The 23,263-nt window shown below is 38.5% G+C and overlaps 1 protein-coding gene across 15 annotated transcripts in view; it reads left to right on the top strand.

Annotated features, from left to right (window-relative positions):
* The window catches only part of LOC6037489 (sodium/calcium exchanger 1), a 270,881-nt gene that overhangs the window by 50,126 nt on the left and 197,492 nt on the right, over positions 1-23,263 (top strand). For 3 of the 15 annotated variants that reach the window (XM_038249774.1, XM_038249775.1, XM_038249768.1), the window contains exon 2: positions 19,756-22,543. In XM_038249774.1, the coding sequence (XP_038105702.1) occupies positions 20,784-22,543 (1,760 nt within the window). In that variant the 5' untranslated portion in view covers positions 19,756-20,783. Of the gene's footprint in view, positions 1-18,318; positions 18,472-18,687; positions 18,706-19,070; positions 19,134-19,735; positions 22,544-23,263 lie in introns of those variants that run through there. The other 12 variants (XM_038249777.1, XM_038249762.1, XM_038249767.1 and 9 more) reach the window with 11 other exon arrangements.

The following is a 23,263-nucleotide window of genomic DNA, read 5'->3' as shown; positions in this document are numbered from 1 at the left end:
AAATTGGACCATTAAGAACTGCTTATGTTTCAAACAATGTAAAAACTCACAGATATTTCTATTAATTTGCAATAAAAAACAAAGAATGCATAAATTCACAGAATTGATTCAAAATTATATGCTAAAAAAGTAAAATCTGCTCATGTTTGAGAAAAATGCAAAAAAAATCCTCAGAATTGATTCTATATTTTAATGCTAAACAACACAGCAAAAAATCCGATGGTAAAATCGCATGCAAAAGCATGCGCATCACCTTCGTCAAAATAGACACTTAATATTATCGCTGCATGTACAATTTTTGTAAACACAAAAAAAAAGTTGCAACCGACGGGACTCAAACCCAGCACCTACAGTAAGGACTGGCGCCTTAGCCCGCTCGGCCATCAGACCAATGAAAACTGAAAAGGATAAACGTAATATGAGCTTGAAATGTTGGTCAAGTAGGTTTCCCATACTGATGGGCTACATATTTCAGGATGTAATAATACACAGAATTTCATAAAATAATGCAATTTTTTTTACACGCAGCTGGATTACTACTTTATTTGCTGTGAAATAACAAAATGCTCATGTTTGAAAAAATGCAAAAAATCACAGAAATAATTTTAATATATGCCTTTAAAAAAGAAAATAAAGAAAATCTCACAGATATTGTTCAAAATGATATGCCGAAAATTAAAAGAATTCCTTATGTTTGAAGGAATGCAAAATCTCATAAAAATGATAAAAATAATATGCTTCAAAAACCTTAAATGCAAAAATCGTAGAATTTGTTAAAAATTATAAGCTAAAACCAAAACGAACTGCTATGTACGAAGAAATGCAAAAGCTAATAGAAATAATTCTAAATTTTATGCTAAAATTCAATAACTGCTGAAGTTTGAAAGAATGCAAAAACTCACAGTATTTCTTTTGAGAACTCAATTATTTTAGTATGAAAAATGCTGAAACTGAAAAAAATGACATGCTTAAAAAAACTAACAAAAATTCAGCTCAGACAAAAAACAATTGATTTAATAAAGTGACAAAAGGATAGCATATGTACAATTACAAGATTCATATGAAAGCATTTTTTGGATATTTAATATGCGAATAAATAGATTAATGGCTTCAACTCATAAAGTGCATATGCTTCCAGAAATACTCTATATTTTTCTTTTTAAATTATGCACAAACCCTATGAATTTATTGAAAACTTTTTAAAAATCTAATGTGGACATTTTGGTAGTTTGCCATGCATTTCTTTTATTAAAATATGAATCCTATTAATATAATAAAAATTACGATTTTTAGTCAAAACGTCTATTCATTCGACGAAATGTCCCGCACCTCCCATAACCACGTGAACAGTTTAGGGGAAGGAAAAGCGGTTGGTGATTGTCTAAGCCAAGTTTTTTTTTGTATGGGCAATAGTCCACTTAGGGAGGGGGAGTAAATTCCCAAAAAGTGTACATATGGTTTATGGATGGCCTTCTGAAAATGGCCGATAATATTGATAATAACGTCATGATTCGAAATCCGGACACTTAGTAACGTCATGATTCGAATTCCCGGACGCTTCGAAACCCGGACACTTCAACTTGTTTTATCAATTATTTGGATATAAGTTCGCATTATGAATGTCAAAACTGTGTTATTTTATTAATTCTAACACCAACTTTCAATTAAAGTTTGTTTGAACGCTGTAGTTAATGCCAAAACAATTAAATACAATAAAATTATGAGTTTACCAAAAATGCGAAACATTTCAACGGAAATATTTCATAGGCGTCCGAAGCACCGGGAAAGCAAAGCAGAAATTTATGTTTTAGATTTCCTTAAATTCTAGCAAATTTTTATATAAACTATCGATTGTTTTGATGTTAACAGCTTATTTGAGGCTTAAAGAATGCCATTCACTAACATTTCAGTCCAAATTTGTGCGATTCATAAGCAAAATCGAGTGTCCGGAATTCGAAGCAAAGTGTCCGGATTTCGAATCAGCTTTAACAGTGTCGGGATTCGAAGCACAACAAGTCATTTTAATTTTCAAATTCTGATGAAAAATTGTTTGAAAAGACATATTTTGCATGCATTCTCTTAAAACTGACTGTTTATACTAAATCCTGATGATATTTCTACATTTCCAATTTATTACATGATTTTTTGCCAGCTATAACAAAAATAATATGGTACTAAGTGTCCGGATTTCGAATCATGACGTTACCATATTATTTTTGTTATAGCTGGCAAAAAATCATGAAATAAGTTGGAAATGTAGAAATATCATCAGGATTTAGTATAAACAGTCAGTTTTAGGAGACTGCATGCAAAATATGCCTTTTCTAACAATTTTTCATCAGAATTTAATAACTAAAATGATTTGTTGTGCTTCGAATCCCGGACACTGATAAAAGCTGATTCGAAATCCGGACACTTTTGCTTCGAATTCCGGACACTCGATGTTGCTTATGAATCGCACAAATTTGGATTGAAATGTTATTGAATGGCATTCTTTAGGTCTCAAATGAGCTGTTAACATCAAAACAATCGATAGTTTATATAAAAAATGGCTAGAATTTAACAAAATCAAAAACATAAATTTCTGCTTTGCCTTCCCGGTGCTTCGGACGCCTATGAAATATTTCCGTTGAAATGTTTCGCATTTTGGTAAACTCATATTTTTATTTAATTTAATTGTGTTGGCATTAACTACAGCGTCCAAACAAACTTTAAATGAAAGTTGATGTTAGAATTCATCAAATAACACAGTTTTGACATTCATAATGCGAACTTATATCCAAATAATTGATAAAGAAAGTTGAAGTGTCCGGGTTTCGAAGCGTCCGGGAATTCGAATCATGACGTTATTCACCGTTTTTGAAAAATCGAATATTTCTGAATTTGTGGGGTTTTTATTTCTAATTGCTGCTTAGGAAAAAAATGTGTAATGCTTTTTATTTCACTTTAAATACGTCTAAAAACTTTTGAACATTGATTTCTTGTTAGCTTGCTTCTTACATGTTTCTTAGAATACAGTAATTCTTGTCAAATGTCTACAAAAACTACATTAAGTTGAACACAAAATAAATCCAAAAGATATATCTTCACAGAATAAAACGAAGTCAGACTTTAAAAGCTGCTCACATCCATCAAACTGCGTGACGACCGTCCTCGCTTAACGCATTACGATTAAAGTGATGAGCTAACCGGTAGGTCAGCTCGCAACGAATAAAAACCGCACTGAAACGGTAAAAGCGTTTATCGGTTTTATCTGTTTCTGGTCGGAAAATGACCAATGAAAAACCACGAAATGCTTGTTTTTTCTCCCTGGTTGAGATTGGTTTCAATGGAGACGCACGATGGTTCTCGGGTTTGATGATCGGCAACGCAACATTGTGTGTTTATTCATTTTGCGTTGAGGGTGTTTTTTCTTTAATTTAGTTGGCTTTAATTTGTTTTATTTTTCTCCCCCCTCTTGCCATTATCGTCGCTTTCCGCCGGTCAACTAAATGCTGTTTATTATTTCCATCCGCCCTGCCTTTTCCCGCGAGTTGAAAATTAAACTATTTAATTAACTTTGCTACGCACCACCCTGACCTGCCTTTCCTCCTACTGCCTCATTTTGGCTCGCCAGAGTCTGTCGAATGTTTGTCGATATGCAAACCGGTGGCAGCTGAGCTCTGTGGCCAACCAAAGCTGATTATCTCGCACGTGTTTTCGCCGCAGACCGTGCAGCTTGTTTGCAGAATTTGGAGCAGATTTTGTAATTTTGTGCCGTAAAACACTTTTTTGTAATTCCATTTGACCAACTCAAATTGCATCATTTGCGCTAGTGGGATTAGGTTAATTAGATCGTAGAATGGTTTATTCTGTTGGGTGAATGTAATCAAATTTTAGTTTTGGGACTAACAGATGTCAATATCAAATCTAATATCTTGCCTCTCTTACCACCGACTTATTATTATTATTATGCATTGCACACATTCCATAGGGCGCCTACCTAAGGTGTCGTGATAAGGTCCAGTTTGTGACGATACACTACCTTCCCTTTACTAAGCAATCGAATCCAGAAGGGAAAAGATCACCAGTTGTGTTGGTCCGAGCCGGGATTTGAACCCTGATCTACCCGCTTACGAGGCGGAAGTGTTACCACTGGGCTACGTGGCTCGGTCTCTAAGGAATTTAAAAAAAACTGTGCTTTTCAACAAATTCAGTTCATTTTTGTTATCCACATACTTTTGATATATTTTACTAAAATAAGTAGTTTAGTCATATTTTCTTTGGCAAAATACTGTTGTAGATAATTACTAATATTGAAGTGCCAAACTGTCTCCTCCGTCCACAACTCAATTATTACGCACCATAGAACCCATAACTTAGAAGGGCTAACCTTGGGTATATAACCTAAATAGCTTCAGATCATTTCTAATTAGTAGCGTGGGACTTGAAATATAACCACGTGGTTTAAGGACTGTGTCAACCATGTCACCACCACCCAGAAGGTGGCCCACCACCAAAAGCAAAAAAAATGTGAACGCTCCTCGCGCGACAAGACGAATTTTATGGCCGTCGTTTATGTCTTTTGTGATTTCAGCTCGCAAGGTTTTATTGGCATATGAAAATATTTTCAACCCAACCAACGGCGGTGACGACTTCCTTCCCCCTGCTTCGAATTTTCTCAGCTGGGAAACGCCACTCAAAGAAAATCTAAACTATGTTTGTGATCAGTGTCAGTGTTGTGAGGAGACCACCAACTGACACCCTGGCACAATGGGAAGTTGAATTGTTAAAAGGTCAAAATGTCTTCTTTGAATAATTTTCAAAATTGGATACATTTAATTGATATTAAATTCAAACACTAAAATTCGATTTTCAATAAACTTGATTCTTGTCCACTGTAATCTCAACTTAGTCACAACTTGGTCAATCCGTCCATCCTCGCCGTGACCGATGCTCAGTCAACCGAAGAAACCCTAGCTTAAAGACGATCACCTTCACCGTCCATCACCTAGAAATCTGTAACATCGCTCTCGGAGAGGGGAAAAGTGGATGAAGATGATGATTAAAACAAATAACCCCCGTCCTCTTAGCATTACGGTGGACTACTTAATGTTTCTTTCTAAGCCATGCGGACGCGATCTTTGACGGTCCCGAATCTCGCTCGTTCGCACAAACTTGGCCACGTTTGAACTGCGGTGAAGAGTCGTAAAGTTGTTTTGTAACGGTTACCATCAGGGTACTCCTTTGTTTGGTACCGTTGACTGGTGCTTGTTTAATTATTTGTGAGATTTTTTTTAATCAAGGTGTAAATATCAATGATCAAATTCATTTCAAAAGTACCAAACATTCAATATTACAAACTTTAGAAATAAGCAATTCTCTACGAAATCGGTCTTTTTTTTTGAATTTTAATTTTTATATTTTTTAATCCGAATGAAACTTTTTTTGGTGCCTTCGGTATGTCCAAAGAAGCCATTTTGCATCATTAATTTGTCCATATAATTTTCCATACAAATTTGACAGCTGTCCATACAAAAACGATGTATGAAAATTCAAAAATCTGTATCTTTTGAGGGTATTTTTTGGTCGATTTGGTGTCTTCGGCAAAGTTGGATATGGAATACACTGAAAAAAATGATACACGATAAAAAAATTTTGGTGATTTTTTATTTCACTTTTTGTCACTTAAATTTGATTTGCAAAAAAAAACATTTTTAATTTTTTTATTTTTTGATATGTTTTAGAGGACATAAAATGCCAACTTTTCAGAAATTTTCAGGTTGTGCAAAAAATCTTTGACCGAGTAATGACCTTTTGAATCAATACTGATTTTTTGCAAAAATCGAAACATCGATCGCAAAAATTTTTCAACTTCATTTTTTGATGTGAAATCAAATTTGCAATCAAAAAGTACTTCAGTGAAATTTTGATAAAGTGCACCGTTTTCAAGTCAGAGCCATTTTTATGTAACTTTTTAGAAAACAGTCGCAGTTTTTCATTATATTAAATTAGTGCACATGTTTGCCCACTTTTGAAAAAAATATTTTTGAAAAGCTGAGAAAATTCTCTGTATTTTGCGATTTTGAACTTTGTGCAAAGGTTTAAAAACATGTAAATTATTGATGTTTTCCAAATATCACCCAACAGACTCACCATTTTCTAACGTCGATATCTCAGCAACTAATGGTCCGATTTACAATGTTAAAATAAGAAACATTTGTGAAATTTTTCGATATTTTCGAAAACAAAATTTTCAAATTATTTAAATCTAGACTAACATTACAAAAGGGCTAAATATTCAATATTACGACAGTGACTAAAAGTTAAATAAAAAATCACCTAAAAAAAATTTACCGTGTATCATTTTTTTTCAGTGTTGTCCATATTCATACCTACAACTTTGCCGAAGACACCAAATCGATCACAAAATTCCTTCAAAAGATACAGAGTTTTGAATTTTTATACATCGTTTTTGTATGGACAGCTGCCAAATTTGTATGGAAAATTATATGGACAAACTAATGTAACTAACTGTAACTAATATATCTCAGCAACCAGAGTTCCAATGTTCAATGTCTCTTTAACCAATGTTATAGCAATTTTTCTGTACTTTACAAAATCAGACATGGTCACTTATTTAAAAATCGAAAAAAAACTGCAAATATTTTGCTGAAATCAAAGTTTCGGTAGCTATATCTGAAGATGAGGCACTTTATCAAAAAATCGATTGTGTTTTCAAATTTGCATAAAAAATCATTTTTTCCATAATCACAATTTTTAAAAATTCATAATTCGGCATAATGTTTGACCACACTTCTTCAAGGCTCAAATGTTGCGGATTTTGGTCACCTAAAAAAATGCGTTTTATGAAAATTAAGCTTTTGTGAACAAAGGTTATTAAAAAATCGAAAAAAATCAGTGTACTATTTTTTTACGATTCCTCATCGATACCTACACCTTTGTCGCAAACTTGGTGTCTGATTGATCAGAAAATTCCTTCAAAATATACAGATTTTAGAATATTTACGTACCATTTTTGTATGGACAGCTGACAAAATTGAATGAGGTCTTGCATGGGTAAACCAATGACACAAAATTAACTTCAATGCCCATGTGATCCCTTGTACTATCCTGATAGGAATCTCAGCAAGCTTGGTGGTGTAGCGATTGCCCACGATCCATACAAAAAAGATTTTTTTTTATATGGACAAGTATCCACGAAAGGTGTGTCCACGTGGTTTATGGATGGTCCCTAATATGATGTAAACTTAGTCAAGTGCTTTAAAATAATCTAACTTATTTTCAAATTCTAGTTTTGAGATCCGTTTAGCAATTATACATAAAAACCATGTAATTTTTTTTTTATTGTGGATTACCAATTTCATGGTTCTTTGTATATTTAATCCAAACATTGCAACTATCTCAAAGAATTATAGGTTTATGGGTTATTTATATGCAAAACTCAATTTTTGATATCCCCCCAATTTGAATTTGAGAACCTTTTAAAAACATATTTTTTTCAATGTTCCACAAACTTTTGAAAATATGAAATTAGGTAAAATCATGAAACCATTTTATAAAACAACACAATAATATAATAATTTCATCGTGAAACTACTTACTTTTCCTGTCATTCTTGAACGACGAAATAGCCTACTTTTCTGTAAAAAATAACAGAATCGAATAGAAACACTTTTCAAAATAAATGCTGAACAGTTCTGCTTTTCAGCACTCAAATGGGTGCTGAAAAGTTGAACTTTTCAGCACTTGTTTTGAAAAGTAACACTTTTCAACATTTTTTTGATTTAAACGATTTATTGACATAAAATTTCACTCAGTGTGTGTTTTTTTGGAATTGCAAAAAATGTTGTATGGAATTCGTTGCAAAACTTGATTTTTTCAGCACTCTTCGTATTTATTCAACACTCGGTGAACCTCGTTGGATAAATTTACGACTCGTGCTGAAAAAATCATCTTTTGGCAACTTGTTGCATAAACTACTATTTTCGAATTGATATTTTCAAAAAAAAAATCTATCGATAAATGATTACCATTTTCGATCTCTTTCTAATCGAACACATCCCAAACACGATCAACAGCAATAACATTGACATTAATTGATTACGCCCCACCGGGCGAAGCTTAAAATAACACCCCAAGGCAATTTGAACCCAAATTAATTCACTCCAGCTGGACCCCCGAGCGGCGACTTTCATTGAGAGAAGCCAAACTATCTAAATCCAGCATCTGTGCCGCCCTAAAATTAGCACCTCGTTCGACAAATGCTTATTTTGCCAAAAACGCGCTGGCGTCACACGATCGCCGCGCGGCATTGATTGGAAATTCGAGTTACATGTTTTGAGTATACTTGCGGTTGTTGGTGTTATTTTTTGCTGGTCGAAACGATTTTAATTGAGAATGGTAGGAAAGTTTTTGCCAACCGGCGCTGAGAATGAGAATATAAATAAGTCTCTCACGTACGGTCACTCTGGGAAGGGTAGGTGGCCTTATTTTAGAAAATTTTATTAATTTCAAAATATGTTTGACCAAGAAGAACATAAAGATTTTTGTGTTATAGTTTTACTTATTATTTTGGCAACCATAAAAAAGAGCTTGCTAAAATTTCTTGCATTAATCAGGTTCATATTTCCCGAGGCGCATGCGTCTCTGACTATGCTTTGCATCACAATTTTTCATCTCCCTCCTCCAAAGTCGAAAAATCCCCATATTCCACGCGTCCTGCGAATTTCAAGTCAAACACATGTTTTGTCGTTTTGGTTTGAGTGTTGATATTATGTCGTGGAATTTCGTAATTTCCGTGCTTTGTATGTGTTTCACTTTTATTTTTTGTTTCATCAAAGCATATAACTTATGAAACTTTGAACAAAACTACACACTTCAGCATGATAACATCCATACTGGACCTACTGGTAAAAGCCCGGAAGCATCCACAATACTTTTAATTTCCACCCCACTGAACCGTGCTTTGCACAGTCCGCTGAGTTTGGCCTGAACTATCAATCAATCGTTCGCCATTGAACAGACGACTAATTAAATCAATCAAAAACCAGTCAGTCAGACAATCACACAGATTGCCGCCGTGTGAAAGGTCCATTAGCGGCCGGCAGAAGCTGGTGAGCGGATTCGGTTCCCGATTCATGATGATTCAGAGGTTTATAACGCATCTCGCTTTGCTGAGATTCGGTTGTTGTTTTGTCGTTTATTGTTATGATTCATAAGCTGAGTTTTTTTTTTGGATTATTTTTCGACATCAGCGTAGGGTACTTTAACAACCCTGTTTTTTTGTTTTGCTGAAATTCAGCACAATTCTGCAGACCAATACAGCAATTCCATTTGAAAAGAGCCTAAACCGAAAAAAAGTTCTGTGATCGGGTTCATTATTTTCTGGGGGTTCCTTGGCCAAAATATTTAGACCGGTATTTTTTGTTTGGCCATTAGGGTGACCTACATCGTGCTAGGGTGGTTCAAAAAATGGCAATTTTCGTAATTTTTCGCAAAAAAACACTTTTTTCAAAAATCATATCTCCGCGTCATTTCATCCGATTTTAGCAGTCTTAGACGCAAAAGAAAGATGATTAGTTTGGCTATTTAAGAAAAATAGTTAAAAGTTTCAAAAATCTACTTTAGCATTGGAAAAAGTCGTATTATTACTTAAAATAGCGTTTTGACCGTGTTTGGACCAAAGAGCCTATGTCTGCAAATATGTTTATCGGATCCTCGGAAAATTTCACATAGCATATCAACAAAATTGGCGATGGCGAACCGTACATTTCCGAGATATGTTTTTTTGAAAATAAAAACTGAGTTTTTCGACGCGCCACGCTCAAAAACAAAAAATCGACGAAATCAGCAAAAAAATAACTTTTTTCACTAAAACTTCGATAACTTAAAATTTTCAGCGATAACCTTTACATGTTACGGTACCAAAATTTTCATAATTAAAATACGCAACATTTGGTACCCTAACATGCATAGGTCATCGCTGACATTTTTAAGTTATCGCAGTTTTAGTGAAAAAAGTTAATTTTTTGCCGATTTCGTCATTTTTCTGTTTTTGCGCGTGGCGCGTCGAAAAACTCAGTTTTTATTTTCAAAAAACCATATCTCGGAAACGTACGGTTTGACATCACCAATTTTTTTGATATGCTGTGTGAAATTTTCCGAGGAATCCGATAAAAATATTTGAAGACATTCTCCACCAACTCACCCCAAGCAACACACTTTGTCAGATAAACGTATTTCCTAACTGGTTGTATAACCAATCCGCCTCGTTACCACAACTTGTTCTACAACTCCTGTAAACTGGAAAAAGCGCAAAAGCGCCAGAAAAAATGCAAGTTATCAGAGTAAGTTCTACAAATGTATTTGACAACACTGTGCTATCTAACAAGATATTCAACGAAATTAAGGGGGCGTGGTTTACGGCTGTGCTGTCAAATCAAAGCGCACACTGGAAAGAAAAGTTAGATAGAAAACAGCTGCCTAACTGTCGACTAACTTAATGTAAACAAACGTTTCTTATTAGAATTTCAATCAACGATGAAGCTTATAAAAATAGTACGCTTGTTTCTGCAAAATTTATTTAAAATAATTTGAAATTGAATTTAAAAAAAGAAAAACAATCATGGCGCGCATGTGACTAGTGTGAAATTCCCTACATGGCGATCTTTTAGATTTTCCTTTTTTGATGAACTTCCTCTTTCCCAAGATTCGTTCCGATGACTTTGACGATTTGTTGTTATCTCCACGGCAGGTCCAGGCGCGCTTTCACATCTCTCCACGGGGCTGCATGGTAAACAAGCTGGTCCAAGCGTCAATAAGAAGGCTGCTGTCTGTTTTGTAAGCTAAAGAACATAACTCCAACGAAGGCTGTCATTGGAATTGACGTTATATAAGTTTGTTTCAAGTGAGTTATTATAACTCCACTATATAACTTTGTTATAACAAATCGTTTCAACTGTCATTTCGATTACCGTACCACGGTGTAATATTGAAAATCGGTATGATTTTGATTTGTTGTTTTCTCTATCATGAACTCTACAAGCTGATAATTTTTGTAGCTTTACCAGCGATATGTTCACAAATGAATCGGTCAACAATCAAAACTATTGCAATCTTCAATAAATAAACATTTTTGAAACTCTAAATTCTTCATGTACAGTTTTATACACCTAACACAACGCAATGTCAAGTTGAATATGTATGTTGAGCATCAGTTATATAATCTATTCTCCGATAACATTTGTGTATCAAAGCGAGAAAACCTTAGATTATTTATAGAATGGTTGGCCACTCCCATTTTTCAGAAGATGCCGTCACATGACTATCCCAAGTAACATTTTTTTCCAAGAGTTCTACAAGAGCTCTTCAAGATAGCTACAGCATAGCAGTTTGGACCACGGTAGGATAACAATCTCTTCAAGTACTCTTCAAAATTCCTGAAGAAGTTTTGCGAGAGTTTTATCCTACCGCGGTCCAAACTGCTATGCTGTACCTATCTTGAAGAGCTCTTGTAGAACTCCTGGATAAAAATGTTAGTTGGGATGTTAGATAAGCAGTGAAACAAACAGTGCAATATTGTTTTTATTCAACAAACTGTTTTCGAGTACAACATTGCAGATGAGGGAACAGCATCTTGGCATATCAGCACTTTGACGTTCAATTACAGCTCATAAAAAGTGTTTTCAAGTGAAATAAAGTGATAAATAGCTCAATAGGAAGTGAGCAAGCAAGTTTCTATCAAAAGTGTTCCAAAATAAATTGTTTAAATAGTGAAAATCATCAAATTGGATGGAGTTAGGAGCAAGTGCTTACCCTCCCAAACATGTGAAAATATTCCCTATGTTGGAAAAGAGTGAAGTTAACTGTGTTTTAACACTTGTGTGGCACAAATCTCAAGAGTTACATAAGTCAGTTATACAAGTAGTGAAAAAAACTGTTATTTAACTAACGTTGAAATTTTTTCGCGTTTGTTGATCAAAAACAGCTGTCTAACTATTGTTCAACAGACGACAAGTTATGAGTGCTACTTGGGACACAGCAGTTGCCCGGCTATTTGGTCCTGACTCAGTCAAAACGCCATTTTAAGTTTTCATACGACTTTTTCGAATGTTAAGCTAGATTTTTGAAACTTTCAACTATTTTTCTCAAATAGCCAAACTAATCATCTTTCTTTTGCGTCTAAGACAGCTAAAATCGGATGAAATGACGCGGAGATATGATGAGCATGAGCATGGTTGACTGCCAATGAGCTGCTACTCCGTTATTGACAGATCAGCTGAAGTTAAACAATGAATCAAAAATGATCAGTGGGAGCCAACCATCCGTTCACTGTTTAACCCCTGAAGACCCCGACTTTATTAGTCAATACCGGCGCCCTCCCAAGAAGCCTGCAGTTCAACGAAAGGGAGGAATGTTAGTCCGATAGTTGAAGTTGCAGACTCATCAAGCACATAGTTTTCCGCTATATACTTGTTGATACCGCTTGAGACCGTTGAATCCACAGCATCTCCTTCAAGCATCACGTGATTAATTTTTTTTTTGGGTTAGTGGGATAAGGTATTGGCTTTTCGATGCCTCCCGAGCTACGACGCTATGGGGAGGACTTTCATAACAGACCCGACGGCGAGCCTTCCGAGCAACGATGCTATGGGAAGGTCTTTCTGGTTAACACACAAAATCACTCACACACAGTTATTTTGCTCCACTATTAACTCAACGATCCAAATTGTCAGTGCATCTTTCGTTCATTATATAGAATTGGCTTTTTCACCGCAAAAAAAATTAAACCTTATTCGAAAAATTTTAACACAATCCGTGCCTTCCGATCAACGATGATATAGGAAGGGCTTTGAAAATCACAAAAGAAATCACTTTTACTTCGAATATTTTACGACCACGCGCTCCCTTTGTCAATTATGCACTGATGACGCTGCATTTTCAGAGGGTAATCTTCTCCTCGCAGCACACAATACACGATAAAAATGCGAAACAAAAGGCAAAGAAAAAAAAACACTTTTCACTCCGAATATTTTTTACGACCACGCGCTCCCTTTGTCAATTATGCACTCTGCACTCCTGAAATGACGCGGAGATATGATTTAAAAAAAGTGATTTTGGCGAAAAATGACGAAAATTGCTATTTTTGTAACCACCCTAGCACGATGTAAGGTCACCCTAATGGCCAAACAAAAAAATACAGGTATAATTATTTTGGCCAAGAAACCCCCAGAAAAATTTTGAGCCCGATCGGAGAACTTTTTTTTCGGTTAAGGCTCTTTTCAAATGGAATTGCTGAATATTTAAACATAAAATTTGTAGTTTATGCATCAAATTTCAAGTAGTTTTAAGATGAAGTTGGGTAAATTCGCCAAGTGCTTAAAAAATCGAGTTTTGCAATGAGTTGCAACAATTTTATCAATTCTGAAAAATACGTTTGAATTGGAATTTTTTCTTATATTTTTGAATTCCTCACTTTAGCTTTGCGTTCGTGTTTTTGGTCAAGTCAAAACATTTAGATACAAGTGCAAACGCCATACTTTTCTTCAGGACAATAAAAAAAATCAATTAATAAACAAAGCCAAACTGTTGGAGGAGGTCACGGGGGTGGATTTACATTCCTGGCGTGCCCCATGTCTGTCCCGTGGCTATGACACGACTAAGACGTCAGACAGGTCCTGCTGCATTGTGTGTGGACGGTGTCTGTGTCCTGTTCTATTGCCAACGAAACAACTAATGACGCGGATTATTGCGAAACTCGCGCCCGGCTCGTTTGACGAACCGGGGGACCACGTCTTGTAATTAATTTCGCTTGGCTCGTTAGCCTCCACCGTGGAATAGATATCACACTCGGACTGCAGTAAATGTTTACGCCATGATGGTGGTGGTGATGGTCATTTTGATATACTGTGGATAGTAGATATCAAAGTTCTGAAAGAAATCGGATTGCGTCAAATCGGTTTCCCAAGATAACGACGTTGCGGCGTTTTCGTCGTAATCGATTTCACTCTAGTGCGTTGGCTGAGGATAATTTCGTCATCGACGATAACTGACCAAGACAGTTATATTTTTCGTGTTGCCGCATAACTTTCATCACGTCGATTAAAGTTTCGATCTTTCGATTAAAAGATTTTAATAATAATTTACTTTTAGATAAGGAGATGAACAACTAAAATTCTAAATTTTTACTATCAAAAATACTACAGCCAATCAATTTCCAATATCAACCAAATTCAGTTGGGAACTTGTGACATTAACCATTGACAGCTGAGCGGTCTTGTCATCGCGATCGAGAAAAATACGAAAAGCAATGCCAAAACGTGTTTCAACTAGAAAAATCTCGACTCAAAAACATTGCCTGAACCGGTGGAGAAAATCGCTTTCGAAGGAACTTTTTCGTATTTTTTATTTACATATTCCCTCGCGTAGATTTATATGCCTTGCGTGAGTCTACGATTTTTTCGCGCTCAGTTTCACTGTTGGGCGCGCAAATTACGGCGTCGAAGCTTGCGACGTCGGGTGGTAGCGTCGTTGGCGTGCAAGAAAGCGGGAACATATTTTTAAAATATCAGGCCGTTTTCATGCTAGCCGGAAAAGACTACCCCCTTCAGCGTTGTCGTCGGTTGGTTGAGGTCGTTTGCGCTTTTGAAGAGACTTTGGGACGCGAGAGCAACTCAGCTGTTGTGGGGTGAACGGCAGTGAGAGAGAAAATGAGCAACGTCACAATATGTGAATTTATAACAAGAAATCACAAATCCATCAATAAAAAAAAATCAATATCTCAAAAAGCGCAGCTGATTGAAAGTTATTTTTAATCTAGATATAATTGAAAATTTCGAAATTAAAAGGTAAAAGTGAACGGTATAACCGAGTGCTTCCCATGAAAAAGCAAACATGGTGTACAGATTTGATCCGACCCTGGGTTGTTGAAATATGACTTTTGCTGAGTAAAATATTGAAAATTATGAAACGAGTATTTTTGAGTGTTAATACCTATTAAATTATAAGTTTCAATCGATGATTTCTTGAAATTTTTGATCCGATTTCCAATGCCAAAAAGATAATATTTCGTAAAATTTTTCATATTTTTTATCTCTAAAACATAATTGCCGGTTTTTAAACTCACGCCTAGCTTTTTAAAAGCAATTTAAATGTATTACTTGGGTCTCGTGGCGCAGGGGTAGCGGCTTCGGCTGCCGATCCCGATGATGCTATGAGACGCGGGTTCGATTCCCGCCTTATCCACTGAGCTTCTATCGGATGGTGAAGTAAAACGTCGGTCCCGGTTTCTCCTGTCTCGTCAGAGGCGCTGGAGCAGAAATCCCACGTTAGAGGAAGGCCATGCCCCGGGGGGCGTAGTGCCAATAGTTTCGTTTTACTTGGCCATATAGAGGTGCTGAAAAACTAATCAATCAAGCTCATATTTGTGATTCGGGATCAGTACACCTGTTGGATCGTGCCCTGAAATGCCCGAAAAATTTGCCCAATTTGTTACAATAATTATTTGCGTGGTCGTCATGTGAAAATTGACAGTTAAACTAAACGTTACTTAATCCACCTTTTCCACTAACTGTTGATAGGATTATCAGATCATCCATGTTTTAGGCTAATTTGAAAGATCTTTCAATTATCTAACTAACGATGGGTCGCATGTCCATCACCCGGACGCCATTTTCATAGAAATATCTTGGATCCGGCCTCCAAAAAATGTACAAATTCGCTTATGTGCTCATAACTTTTGATAGGTTTATCAGATCATCAATGTTTTAGACTCACTTGAAAGATCTTTCAATTATATAACTAACGACTAGTCGCATGATGGTCCCGGACATCATTTTCATAGAAATATTTGAGATCCGGCCTCCAAAAAGTGTATAAATAAAACATAAGTGCTCATAACTTTTGATAGGTATATCAGATCTTCGATGTTTTAGGCTCATTTGAATGGTCTTTCAAATACCTTTCTAAAAACATATAACACAGTAGCACAGTGTTTCAAAAGGCTGTTTTGACGAACTTAGTTGATTTGATCAAAAATTAAGCATTTTCGTGCTTTGACATGTTCTACAACTTTGTTCAGCGTTGTCATGGCCTACTTTTGGTGAAATTTGTTTTTCAAAATACTCATCACAGCAGGCTATGGAATTTCTAACTTTTGACTGTTAGGAGATAGAGCTTTGGTGTCTTGGGCAAAGTTGTAGGGATGAAAATTTCCACAAACTTTGTCCAAGACGCCAAAGCTCTATCTTTGCGTTGAATACCAGTTTTGGAACCTTTTTCATAAATCCCTGCCAAAAAAACAGTTTTTTGACTAAATCTATGTTGAACTTTGATTTTAGACGATTACAATGTTCAGAAGAGTTGTCAGTAATATCAAATCAAACAACTTTGTCGAAGACACCAAATTGATATGTGATGAGTTATAGCAAGATTTCGTGATAATTTAGCTAGTTTTCGAGCTCGGTATACAAAGCCTCGGGCAAATTTGGGCAAAAACCCATACAATAGGCTTCAAGTATGACTATTCCACTACAAAATGTCGGGTGAATCATTCGTCCGAAGGTTTACGGTCATAGGTTTCCGAGCATTTCAATTTATTTTGTTTTTGATGACTATTCTGCCCCTGATCGCATAAATGTCCCATATGCATTTTCATCGTTTTTGATTTATTGATGCAGTTTGGTTCAAAATCGTGTGCTCTTTCAGAAAAGCCTACAACATCCAGTACTTTGTTCTAGAAATCAGGAGGAAATCCAGTTTTTTCACGAAAACTTAACACGTAGCCTTAACTTCAAATGCGTTTTTCTCAGCTTGCTGTTTTTGCTTATGGGACATTTATGCGAACATGGGCAGTATTTAAATGCATTTAGGACACTTTTAAGGCTCATAAGCCATTTTTGCGATTTATTCGGACACACGAGACGTGTAGGCCAGATTCTTGTGGAAATTTTGATGTATTTTGGAAGTCTATTTTTGGAACCGATTGGCTAATAAATAATATGATTGTATGAAATAATTTACTGTCTTTGAACCACTTACGTTATGACGTTGACTAGATGTCTAGATTTACCGATTAGCTCTTTGGGAAGGGATTTTTTTTTTTCAAAGATATTCCCAAAAATACACTGCATAGCCTCAAAAATAGACTTCCAATACATCAAAATTTCCACAAGAATCCTGTGTCCGAATAAATCGCAAAAATGGCTTATGTGCCTTAAAAGTGTCCTAAATGCATTTAAATAGTCATCAAAAATAAAATAAATTGAAATGCTCGGACATCTATGACCGTAAACCTTCGGACGAATGATTCACCCGACATTTTGTAGTGGAATAGTCATACTTGAAGCAGATTGTATGGGTTTTTGCCCAAATTTGCCCAAGGCTTTGTATACCGACCTCGAAAACTAGCTAAATTATCACGAAATCTTGCTATAACTCATCACATATAACTCCTATCAATTTGGTGTCTTCGACAAAGTTGTTTGATTTGATATTACTGACAACTCTTCTGAACATTGTAATCGTCTAGAATCAAAATTCAACATAGTTTTAGTCAAAAAACTGTTTTTTGGCAGAGATTTATGAAAAATGTTCCAAAACTGATATTCAACGCAAAGATAGAGCTTTGACGTCTTCGACAAAGTTTGTGGAAATTTTCAGCCCTACAACTTTGCCGAAGACACCAAGGCTCTACACTCAACCCCCGGTGGTTGGTCACTTTTTCGTTTGACACTTTTTTAGTTTGTACCCCGTTGGTTGGTCAAAGTCAAACTAAAAAGTGACGAACTGTCACTTTTTACACGGCGCTCACGCACACTATCAAAACAAAAGTTTGGTAGTGTGTGTGAAGTCCGTGTAAAAGGGGTGTCAAACTAAAACGTGACCCCGTTCGTTTGACAACAGTTGGTGTCAAACCATCGGGGTTTTAGTGTATCTCTTAACTGTCAAAAGTTAGAAATTCCATAGCCTGCTGTGATGAGTATTTTAAAAAACAAATTTCACCAAAAGTAGGCCATGACAACGCTGAACAAAGTTGTAGAACATGTTAAAGCACGAAAATGCTTACTTTTTGATCTGATCAATTATGTTATAGATATTACACAGTAAAACCTTTTTTGTTTCAAAACCTGTCCCCCGAACGGTCTTGGCGAGACGCGCCAACGTTCGCTCAGTTCCGCTCTCTTTCTCTCCATCTCGCGCGGCCAGCTCATCGCTCATATCACGCGCGTGAGAACTTTTCGAACGACGCGCACGGCTTTTCACGCGCGTTCCTAACCCTAAAGCCGCACCAAACCGCGGGTCCATCCGTCCGGATATTTTTAGTTCACTGTACGGTGCTCTCGAGTAAAGGTGGCGCGGCTCCTGGCTCACGCGGTTTCGGTTTCGGTTCGGGGTTTTTGGCGGGTGTTTGCGACGACGACTTCCGAGTCTGGCTTTTTGGTGGGTGACAACCGTGGGTGAGAGAGAAAGGTGAGGAAGCGGGATGGTGAGAAAGTGAGCGGCGTCGTCGTTGTGCTTTCTTCGCCGTCGCTGGCGAAATTCATTTCGTTTGACCCCGGGGGAGGTTCGTTCGATCGATCGCGATCGATTGTGACGGGATTTTTCTTTTGTTTTCGATTGCGGGGACGTGTGAGTGTTTGGGTTTTGTTTTTGTTTACCGACCGTGAGTTTGGCGGATTTTTTTTTGTTTTTAGTGTAAACACGGTACGTTGGGGATAATTTTTCATGATGAATAATTTTTTGATCGGGGCTCTAATTAGTGCGAGAGAGGGGCCAAAGAAAATGTCTGATTAGCGCGTGTGTGACGAAAATTTTATTTTTAATGAGGACCATGAGTTGATTTTTTGGCTAAACCGGGGGAAATATCAGGGCCTCTCGAGTGCGTGCTCGTGCGTGACACCTGCGAAGCAGGTGGAAGTGAAAACCGAAGGGAAAGAGAGAGAGAGTGTGTGTTAGAATGTGATGTGACACATGTAGAATACTATTTGATTTTGAAATCCCCGAAAAAAAAATGTCAGAGGAAAAATGTGCGATTTATTTTTGATTTTCTTTCTCTCTTTTCTCCTCAGGAAAGACATCACCAAACAGATGGATTCAAATTACCACACGTCGAAATTAAAGCACGCAAAAAAGTGAGCACGGCGAAAAGCACGGAATAAGAACAAGAAGCAAACAAGCGGAGCGGAAAAAGAACAACAACAGCAAGAAGCGAGAGCTAAACTAAATTTAAACCTACGCTCTCTTTCTCTCTCTCCGTTATGGCGTGGCGCGGTGACCGCGTGTGACACATCGCGGGAGAGAGAGAGAGTAAAAGATCACGCGCGCGCCTCAAGTGAGAGATCGTGAGTGAGCGAGTGAGCAACGAGAAAGGTTTACGTGTGTGAGTGTGTGAGAGTGAGAGTGCGAGGGGGTGGCGCGCAGCGACGTTAGGAGAAAGCGAAAAAATAGTTGAAATTTATCTAAGAATAGTTTGTTTGGCCACTTCTGGGCAAGAAAAAATGTTATAATGGCGGGAAGAGCTGTGTGTATAGAAATTTCCTAATGTTTCCCTGCTCTGGCGTGGTTTTTTATGAGAAAATGTGTGATCACGAAGAATAAGAATCCGTTTTCTCGTGTACTGACAAGAAGAACGTGTGTGTTTATTTTTAGTAGCGATCACACTTTTTTGCAGTGTAACGAAAAGAGCGTCTAGCCTGAGAATGTCAAAAATTGAGTGATTTTTTTTTTCCTTCAGTGATGAAATATCCTTCACAGGTCAGCTAATCCAGTGAATTTATTTGATGCAAAGAGCAAGCAAAAGAAGTTACAGTGCTTGAAGGAGCGGCTCCAGCTGTCAAAAGTGTCAACCGGCCCCACCGTCGTGAGGGCGCCACCTGTTCAACATAGAGTGCTGTGCTCGCACAAATGTGTGAGTGATCCGAGAGAAGAAGAAAAGGAAGCAATAAGAAGAATACGAAGTTAAGAAGAGTATCGAAACACGTGGAATTTGCAATGGAAGGCACAGGATTTGCACGTGATCATTCTGCCGAATGTGAAGCCGGCAGTCGCAGTTAGCAGCACTGCATCCGGTCCAGCGTTCGCTCCATTCTCGTAAACTATTCTATCTCTGCACAACAACAACAGTCTTGTCTAAACTGTCAGATCTTACCGAAAGATCCCTTCTGCCGAAAGCGACGAAACCACCGTTGTACCGTTCACCGGGAATAATCGCGTAAAATAAAACTCCAACCGTAATTGACCGCCGGCATCGACACGGCAAAGTACGGCCACCTTCTCCAGCCTCGTATCCGACCGATAAACGTGTCTGCAGGTCGGCCCAGTAGCTCAGCTCTGGACTCAGGAAAACCTCCAAACTGCCACCCTCAACTCCGGGATCTTCCGAAGGCTTCGCGCGTTGGCACCAGTAGTAGTAGCGGGCATAGCACTAAACTTGTAACTTGTTCTGCAACGCATCCATCGCAACGTGTCTGTGTGTGTTTTGTACATTGGGCTGCACCTATCATCCTTTCTCTCTATTGTTCTCTCCTTCGAGTGTGTAAGGCAGGTGTGAACGTTTGTTTGGTGTTCGGGGTTTGCTTCCAGTAGTCAATATAGTCTTGCGTATCTCATCCCGATCGTTTGTGGGTGGTTTTTTTTGGTAGTAGTATCGACTACACAGCTTCACTAACTCAGCGCACCCCCTTCATCTCCCCCTCAATTGGATTTGTAGATATACCGCACACGTACACTGCACATACCTCTCTAACCCTGTTGTATCCTGTAGAAGATACTAGACGCACACAATGGCAACGGATTTCAGCGTACGAAGATCACTGGGGCTCGGCATCGGCATCCTCCTCGTGATCGCGTTATCAGCGGCAACAGCGTCAGTAACTAATGGAGACAGCGTAAGCGCCACGCCGGCGAATCAGTCGATTCGTGCTGCTGCTACGCCCAGTGGTCAACATGCCGACGACGACGACACCATCTGCGAAGATGGGTTGATGTTTCCAGTATGGACACCACAGGATAACCTGACCACCGGCGATCGCTTCGCTCGTGGTATGGTGTACTTTTTAGCATTGCTCTACCTGTTCATCGGTGTGTCGATTGTGAGTGATCGGTTTATGGCTGCTATTGAAGTTATAACCTCGAAGGAGAAGGAAGTCCGGGTGAAGAAACAGGGTTGTGAAGACCAGATTGTAGTGGTCCGTGTTTGGAACGAAACCGTTGCCAACCTTACATTGATGGCACTTGGTTCAAGCGCACCTGAGATTCTGTTGTCTATCATTGAAATCGTAGCGAAAAATTTTAATGCGGGCGACTTGGGTCCCGGTACTATTGTCGGTTCAGCTGCCTACAATCTCTTCGTTATCATCGCAATTTGCGTCCTGGTTATCCCAGATGGTGAGGTACGCAAGATTAAGCATCTGCGAGTATTCTTCGTGACGGCGACTTGGTCTGTGTTTGCGTACATTTGGCTTTATCTGATCCTTGCACAAATCACCCCCGGCCGAGTGGATGTTTGGGAGGGCTTCCTCACATTCCTTTTCTTCCCTGCTACTGTAATGACGGCCTACATCGCAGATCGAAGACTACTGATCTACAAGTACATTGGTAAGCAGTACCGTATGAACAAGCGCGGCGTCATCGTCCAGGTCGAGGCGGAGTCGGCGCTTGAGATGAATAATCGGGACGAGAAATTGAATACTATCGATGAGAATGGCGGCGTAACGGAGGAGGTTCGTGACTTTGAAGAGTCCCGTCGCGAGTACATCTCCACGTTAAAGGACTTGCGCAAAAAGTATCCCCAGCATGATCTCGAGCAGCTCGAAGTTATGGCCCAGGAGCAGCTAATGAATAAGGGACCCAAGTCGCGAGCATTCTACCGCATCCAGGCCACCCGCAAGATGATGGGCAGCGGCAACATCATGCGGAAGATCTCGGAGCGGGCCCAGTCCGATCTGAGCGAGGTTAAGGCCGAGCTGCAGCGCGTGGACGTCGACGAGGCGATCGAGGAGGACGCCGTCTGCAAGGTGTTCTTCGAGCCCGGTCACTACACGGTCATGGAGTCGGTCGGCGCGTTCGATGTTCGCGTTGTGCGTCGCGGTGATTTGTCTTCCTCGGTGACGGTCGACTACGAAACGGAGGACGGTTCGGCCGAGGCCGGTTCCGACTACATCGGCAAGAAGGGTACGCTCAAGTTCGGTCCGGGCGTCGACGAGCAGCGCTTCCAGATCGAGGTCATTGACGACGAAGTGTTTGAGCAGGACGAGCACTTTTACATCCGGCTGAGCAACGTTTCCGAGCCGGCAACGCTGTCCACGCCCAAGGTCGCCACGGTTATGATTCTCGACGACGATCACTCCGGTATCTTTGCGCTGGCTAGCAAGGACCACGAGCTGGTTGAATCGGTCGGCGTGTACGAGCTGAAGGTCCAGCGGTACAGTGGCGCTCGCGGCAAGGTGCGCGTGCCGTACTGGACCGAGGACGGCACCGCCAAGGCCGGCAAGGACTACGAGGAGCAACGTGGCGAGCTGCTGTTCGACAACAATGAAATTGAGTGAGTACCGTTATTTGAAACAAAAGATGAATGGATACTAACAGTGGGTTGTAGAGGGACAACAACGAAAAAAAACAATGTTTTAGGGGCACCCACTGGCTCGATTGAGCATATGTGCCAAAATTACAACTAGTTGCTCACTCTTGTCAAAATATCCACACAAACAATTTTTGCATTTCTTCACAAATAAACTTGACAGATTTTGCTGAAATAGGCACAGATTCTTAATATTGCCAAAGAAATCAAGCTAATGGATGTAACATAAGTTAAAACGTTACTTAATCCACCTTTAGGTGGTTGGTGCCTTCCTCACATTCATAAAGTCAATACAATCAGTAAAAATAGCAGCATTCCCCCTTAACATGTTTAAAAAATCAACTTTATTACTCATTTCTTTTGATAGGGTTCGCAGACCTTCAATATTTCTGGCTCATCGGCAAGGTCTGATAAAAAACCTATTCAACGATAGTTCGCATGGAAGATTCAGACAATATTGCTATCACAATATCTGAGACCCGGCCTCCAAAAAGTGTATAAATAACACTTAAGTGCTCATATCTTTTGATAGGGTTGTCAGATCTTCAATGTTTTGGGCTCATTGGAAAGGTCTTTTTAATACATTTCTGAAAATGTTTAACATAATAGATTTTCTTGCCACAACCACCCTTTTTACAATCTTCCGGACATACACCAAAATCGTTTTTTTAGCATAACTTTTGA

This window comes from Culex quinquefasciatus, chromosome 1 (genome assembly GCF_015732765.1).
Source record: "Culex quinquefasciatus strain JHB chromosome 1, VPISU_Cqui_1.0_pri_paternal, whole genome shotgun sequence".
NCBI lineage: Eukaryota > Metazoa > Arthropoda > Insecta > Diptera > Culicidae > Culex > Culex quinquefasciatus.
The sequence above is the reverse complement of the archived record's forward strand: the minus strand, read 5'-3'. Positions and strand labels throughout refer to the sequence as shown.